General features: G+C 31.4%; 1 protein-coding gene across 1 annotated transcript; it reads left to right on the forward strand.

The window, feature by feature from the left end:
* The first annotated feature begins 2,215 nt into the window (after positions 1 to 2,215).
* Positions 2,216 to 7,158, forward strand: LOC122589888 (bZIP transcription factor 27-like). Its single transcript, XM_043762218.1, has 3 exons — positions 2,216 to 2,844; positions 6,669 to 6,746; positions 6,867 to 7,158. The coding sequence occupies exons 1-3, from the start codon at positions 2,362 to 2,364 to the stop codon at positions 6,936 to 6,938; spliced, it is 633 nt and encodes a 210-aa protein (XP_043618153.1). The 5' UTR covers positions 2,216 to 2,361; the 3' UTR covers positions 6,939 to 7,158.
* The last annotated feature ends 347 nt before the right edge of the window (positions 7,159 to 7,505 follow it).

Below are 7,505 nucleotides of genomic sequence, written 5' to 3' on the forward strand. Positions count from 1 at the left end.
CACATCTTGTGATTTTCTCAATCCCCATCCATCCTCAATTGGTAAGCATCTTCCACTCTTTCTCTCTTTGTATTTTGAAAGTAATATTGGTTTAAGTAAGTTATTGTTGTAGTGGAGAGTGCATGGGAGGAAATCAAGGCTTTTTGTAGATCTCCAGGTATAGCACGACTCTTGTGCCATGGTGACGACCTCAGTTAAGAGTCGTCCGGGTCAAACGGTCATAAAGCATTCTTTGACTATAAAACGAAGACTTGGGCTTATTTACACCTCACCTCTTGCATCTACATCTCCTAGAAAATACATATTCATATCTCATATCTCATTTTAAACATCAATCTAGCAAGAGTGATATAATTGTAGTGAGGAAATATATGTGTTATATTAATTAGCCTACAATTGTGTTGTTATCATACTAGTGCGTATGATAGTGGGTTGAAGTTCTAGTGGTTAGGATTTCATCTTCATTAATATCTCTAGTGGTTAGAGATTGTGTGTTCATCTCTTGAAGTGTTAAGAGTTTGGTGTATTATAGTGATTAGAATACTTGGTGTAATTTCGGATTCTCCACCGGGTTTGGAGAGACTAGTGCTACAAACTATAGATTTGTGAATCGGGGAGTGGATTACGGCGAATTCGTTAACATTCGCCCGAACCACTATATATCGTGGTGTCTCTTGATTTGGTGATATCTTTGTTACTCTTGTTTTTCATGTTAATCGTATTTGCTATATAATTGTTGTTTAGATTATATCTTGCACAAACAAATGATTAAATTGTTATTTTGCAAATAATCTTTCAAAAAGAAGTTAAAATTTGGTATAATCTATTCACCCCTCTAGATTACACTTACAAGATGAAATTGACATTGAGGTTGCTACACATTTGTAGAAATCTAATATTCTTATAGTTATATATTGTTGATATGTGATGTTGTTGAATGTTTGATATATGTATGATGTTTTATAAGATGATTTTAAGTAGAAACCATTTTATAGAACACGTAGTTAATTCTTGTGTCTGTTGGAATTTATAAATACTAACATTACAAACAATATTGTATTTGTTCACACTTTTAGGTGAGTGTGAACAAATTAGAAATTTTGTCACGCTTTTTAATGTGTAGAAATATATTGAATTAAAAGTGTATGAAAATTGCTCTACACTAAAAAGTGTGTATAAATAAAAGTTCACACTTTTTAGTGCACACTTTTTAGTGTGAACTTTCATAATTATTTGGTCACACTCCATTTGTCCACGGTAACTAAGTGTGACCAAATAATTATGAAAGTTCACACTAAAAAGTGTGATCTTTTATTTCTACACACTTTTTAGTGTTGAGAAATGCGTGACAAAATTTTTAATTTGTTCACACTCACCTAAAAGTATAAACAAATGCAATATGATTTGTAGTGTAACGATTTCTCAAACATTAAAGTCATCATTTTAGCCGTTATACCACCTGGTTACATCCTGTAGATACCATTTTATTGAAGTTATAATATGTGTAGTAGACTAGTTATAAAGTTATAATATAGTATCCAAGACAGATAGATCTTATTATATAAAAAATGGCAAAGAGATTGGCATGGATATAAAGTGAAAAAAGAGAATAGATATATTTCCCAAATAGACTCAACAAATGGAAACAAGCAAATCTTTGTCACATCCTAATATGGTTGTGATTCAAGGTGTTTGTAAAATTAAGCATCTTTTTTGCCACCACATCATCCTATATAGCATAGGGTATTGAGTCACAAAACGCCAACTATCTCTCAATGACCATTCAAGACTCACTCAAAGGTACTACTGCTTACTGGCACCACGTCCCCCTTTTAGTACCAAAAAAAAAAAAAAGCTTTCATAGATAGATAGATGTTAAGTTGGATTTCACTTCCATCTCTTACACACACTATTTACACTACTACTACTACTAACTCTACTATACTACTTGCTCTACTATACACAACCCATTCCATCCCACAAATGTTATCTCTCATGGTTTTGATGATTCTAACAATAATAACTACAATCTCAACAAACCATTTCTTTTAAGAGATGGTGATATTTGTATCACAACAAATCGATCGATAAATCTATCATAATTGTGTAATGAACATTTATACAAAATATGTTATATAATTTATTATACCCTGTAGTAAATTTATCAAAAATTTATCGATATTTATGGTACTGATCGATATAGTGATATCACTATCTTTTTTAATTATATAAAAAAAGTTCCATAATAATATAATAAATAATCTAGCTAGCTAGGGTCTTAGTATTATTATAATCTTTTTCCTCAAACACTACTACTTCTAAACAATATCCCCATTTTTCAAACACAAACTACAAACAACAATGGAAGAAGTTTGGAAAGATATCAACCTCCCTGCAACCACCACTAACCACCGTGGAGACACCACAAATGGCTACCGTGGATTCATTCTCCAAGACTTTTTAGCAAAACCCTTTTCTTCAAGTACTACTAATCATCATGACACCCACTCACACACACCCACAAGTGCTTCTTCCCTTAGTTATGGATCCCCATCACCATCACCACCACCGCCGCCGCCGCCACCGCCGCACTCTCAACCACCCATGCTTTTGAACTTGAACTCGGGTCCGGATCAGTTGAACTTTCTTGGAGAAGATCTGACCCGGAATGTTGTTTGTCCTTTTGACCAAGTTTTAGCGTCGTCTAACTCTTCTTCTGGGTTGTTGGCAAATAGTGGAATGCGGTCAACGTTACCGGTTACCGACCGGACCGGTGGTGACCGGAGGCACAAAAGGATGATCAAGAACCGGGAGTCTGCTGCTCGGTCAAGGGCTAGAAAACAGGTTAGTGTGCTTGGTTTAAATATTATACTACCGTTGACTGTTAAAATATACCGAGTACTATATATATATAAATAAATATAATATTTCTGTTGACCGTATTAAAATCAAACCTTTATTAGAATATTTGATTATTTGTTGTATAATAAAATGAGATAAGCTATATTAAAATTACAAAAATAAAAGTAAAAAACTAAAAATTAGTTTATTCTGAAAAAAATTTTAAAATTTAATCAAGTTATGAGTAAGCATGAAGAAATCACATATAAAGTACTTTTAACTCAAAATGTTGTTTTCTTTATTTATATTTTTCCAAAATAGGAGTACTCTAGTAAACTATTTAGATATAAAAATAAAAATAAAAATAAACATATCTCTCCTGCACCTACAAAGAAAAGGCAAGGAAATTATTTTGGATTAGCCTTCGACTCTTGTAGCAACTGGTTTTAGATTCAAATCCGGATGTAGGTATTTTAACGTTAATTTGAATGTTATTATTTTCTATTTGTTAAATCGGTTTAATGAAATTTGTCATTAAAAAAAAATTGTGTATTTGTTTTGGAAGCTATCTATAAACCCTTATAAAGGGTATTGGTTTTAAGAAATTAAGCAATTTTTTCATTCTCATAATACCCTTCTTACTTCTATTGTTTTTTACACCTCCTCAAGTATCTACCGAAAGTACCCTTATCAAAAATTTAAACCCACAAAACACACAACATCCTTCTCGCATTCTTCGATCACCACCACCGCCTTCATTTTATATTGTCCTCATCTTCTAGCCGCTGCAACGCGCGGGTACTATACTCGTGTATATATATATATAAAGTCGGATCTACTCTATCTGGTTATACATTACTCGCATATATGTATGTTGTTTGCCAATTTATGGAAGGAATGATGCATTTTATTATTCTTTACTTCTTGTAGATAAAATTTTTTTTAAGAATAACATATATAGCTACAGAAGGAAATAGTAGATTTTATATCACGAAAGAATCCAATGAATACCTTAAACTATATGCCATGAAAATATAGAAAACTCACAAATAATGATTATTAACTCGAACGTAAGCAACTTATTTAAGGTTCTTTTAAAAAGTTATTTTTGAGAGGTCATATATGTGGGTCCTTAGTCCACACATGATTCCCTTTAATTGATATATTTGTGGGGTAGACGCAGTTTGTTCCATTTGTATGTCTTGTAACGTATCATGTTATCGTCTTTGTTTTATGAGTTAATTTCAAAATTCGTCCTTGTGGTTTACTAAAAAATCATGTTTCATCTTTTAAACTTCAAAATGACACTAGTAGTTCTTTATACGCGGATAATGGTTACGTTTCGTCATTTAATCGACCGTATAAAGGACGAAACGTGACCATCATCCGATAGATTAAAGGACGAAATGTGACCATCATCCATTAGATTAAAGGACGAAACGTGACCATCATCCATTAGATTAAAGGACGAAACGTGGCCATTATCCGCGTATAAAAGACTACCAGTGTCATTTTGAAGTTTAAAGGAATAAACATGTTTTTTGTAAAACCACAAGGACGATTTGTGAAATTAACTCTTGTTTTATTGATACTATACTTATATAATAAAAAATCTATATTTATTTACTAAATTAAGATAAATCACAAAATCAGTATATGAAATATCTATTCATATATGAATGTCTACTCAGCACTGTATGCACATACCATAGGCATATCTTTCTTGTGCTTTGAACATCTGTGAAGAATATAATCACTTTAGAGTGATATTATTTGTCAAAAAGTTTCAACAAAATTATGATGATTGTTTTTACCTTATGTAATAGTCTAGGAAATGAAATTACATATACGGCCTTGCTTTTAGGACAAGAGTAACTAGAGACCCCACTTGACATCATGGTCACCATAAAGATTGTTGTATTATAACTGAAATCCAAATGAGGCCATGAGATAATATTGATAGCCTGCGTTAGTTACACCTCTTTTGTCATTTTAGGCCACCAAGAATCTTATTAGCTAGTATGCATTAAACTTGTTCTAGATATTAATTTGTTGTTATGTATAAGAAGGATTTTAGTTGCTTTATTCCGGACCATCTTTTATCGAATTGATATATCCTTTTAATAAATAATTAACTTTTTTTAAAAAAATCTTAAAAAATAAAAATGTGTAATCTACTCATTATCTATACTATCTTATAAATTATTTTGCCCTTTTTTTAATTCTCAAAATGACTTGAACTACATCAAGTATCATCATTCTTTATTCACTAATTTAAACATCTATATCTAATATACCTATAATACCCTTAAATTTCAACCACTCAGTTTATTCCCTCTACTCAAATCTCAACCACTCATTTTTTCTCTTTCCTACATAAATTATTTTATTTTTCTAATTTATTCAAAATCTTTTATCTCAAAAACCGTATATCAATAAATTATAAAAATTGTATGAGTGTTTTTAAAATTTCATGCTCTTTCATTAGAGATGTCATTCGATATACTTTCAACGAATTTTTAAATCCGAGTACGGAGCCCGTACGACTAAGGCATTTGGCTATCAGACTCTATAACTTATCACCTCCTATGACCTATCACCCCCACCATCTCACCGTCACATTGCGCGAGTCGTTTCTCTTGATCTAATACTTTAATTCTAACCTGCGTTAGTTACATTTTTAGTAATCTTTTGTCATTTTAGGCCAACAAGAATCTTGTCAGTATGCCATTAAACTTGTTCTAGAGATTAATTTGTTGTTGTGTATAAGAAAGATAAGTGCTTTATTCCAGCCTATAGATCATCTAAATTATGATCTTAATGAATAGCCTAGAAATTTTCATAAACACTTTAAAAAATAATAATTGTAGTTCACTCATTTTTTCTTCTAATTTAATCTTTTTATTCTACCTAATATCAGATCACATACTTAAAAAGATCACATAATTCAATCTTTTATTAAGAGCAGTAAAAGTAGTGTACAAATATTACCTCCCTTTATTACCTTGAAGGTTTGTAGTATTGTAATGTGGATGAGAGATGTCTATAGAGACATAAAATGTCCATTTTCTTCGACATATGTTATGCATTATAATGCAAGCATCCAAGTCTACTTTTATATATCGCCATTGGAAATGAATAGCAAAAGCTTCTTGTTAATTTTATGTAGTAGTTGGAAACCAATGCACTGAAAAGTCGGCTTGTCATGTTAGATGAAATACGCCGGTCAACAGTTTTTTTTTTTTAAAGGTGAATTTTGTTTGAAATTTCGTGTCATGATTCGACAGCTAGAATTCTAACTTACGTTGTTTTAACCGGGTCCGTGCTAGAGAGTATACGCTCCCTCAAAGTAGAAATGTCTATTTTAAATACCCAATGGGGTAACCCCTATTAATCCGTCCGAAAGCACGGAGATTAATAGAGGTAAACCTTGCCCTTTCAAAATTGAACTTAGGTATACCCAAATAAACCTTCATAAAAGGACTACCTATAACTTAAAATTAATTGAGAAAGATGGCATGTCTAATACTTAGTGGGAAATAAGAAGGCCTCTTGTTTCAAACTTCAAAATTAACTATTTATTGCAATGTAAGGACTAAGGAGATTGTATTTAAAAAAAAGGTACAAAAAGACACCAACGAAATAAGTTTCCATCGGCAACTCTATCCTAAAGAGGAAGAAAGAATTCGAGCACTTTGTTGCAAGTGATTGTAGGATCAAAACTAAATATATGTTGAAAATATGCAACTGTCTCGTACCTTATATATATATATATATATATGGTCGATATACATATGTTTGGTAACCTTTAGCCTCTTTTTGCCTAGGCTTACACGAATGAGTTGGAAAACGAAGTTGAACGTTTGAAAGAAGAGAATGCTATCCTCAAAAGGCAGCAACAACAGGTTAACAATTTAACATGATCATTTTGTATAAACACATGTATAAAAATATTATACGCGCGTAGTATTGTATAAAACTACCATTTATAATTATATATGTTTTGTAATTTTTGAAATGAGCAGCTACAGGTGGCAACAGCAGCTCAAATGACCAAAAAGGGGGGCCTTCAAAGAACATTAACTGCTCCTTTTTAAGACACGGAGGGGGGTATATTTTAGGAAAGAGTAACAATATGTAAGGATGAAATTTTGAGGGGGTAGTTATGAAGTTAAGTATTCTTAGAGGGGCAGGTAGAATCTTGAATTGTATCATTTGGGTCAATTTTTTCCAAGCATGCAAAAGCTTGTTGTTGTACTTTGACCCCACTTGTTTAATTTAGTAATTTAACAGTCCCAAGTATTGAAAATGACATTAACTTACCCTTCCCTAATTAATCAGGTATCTATTTTTACCTTCTATGTTTTCATAATTTTCCATTTATGTTTTACATCCAATATTTCTTTTCATAATCAACTGACATGAAATAAATTAAAATTTAGAATATATTTAAAAACATATAGGTATCTAAATATGGAAATGATCTATATATTGATACCAACAAATATGATATATATGGGAATTTAGGAAAAGTGAATATAAGGTTGTTTTATATCTAACTTCAGATATGAAACCCCTTATATAATAGTTTTTATAATTTGTTGAATAATAAATAAATCACATGACTTTCATGAATTTTATTGTTTAAAAAATATTATGTGAGA

Source organism: Erigeron canadensis, chromosome 2 (genome assembly GCF_010389155.1).
Source record: "Erigeron canadensis isolate Cc75 chromosome 2, C_canadensis_v1, whole genome shotgun sequence".
NCBI lineage: Eukaryota > Viridiplantae > Streptophyta > Magnoliopsida > Asterales > Asteraceae > Erigeron > Erigeron canadensis.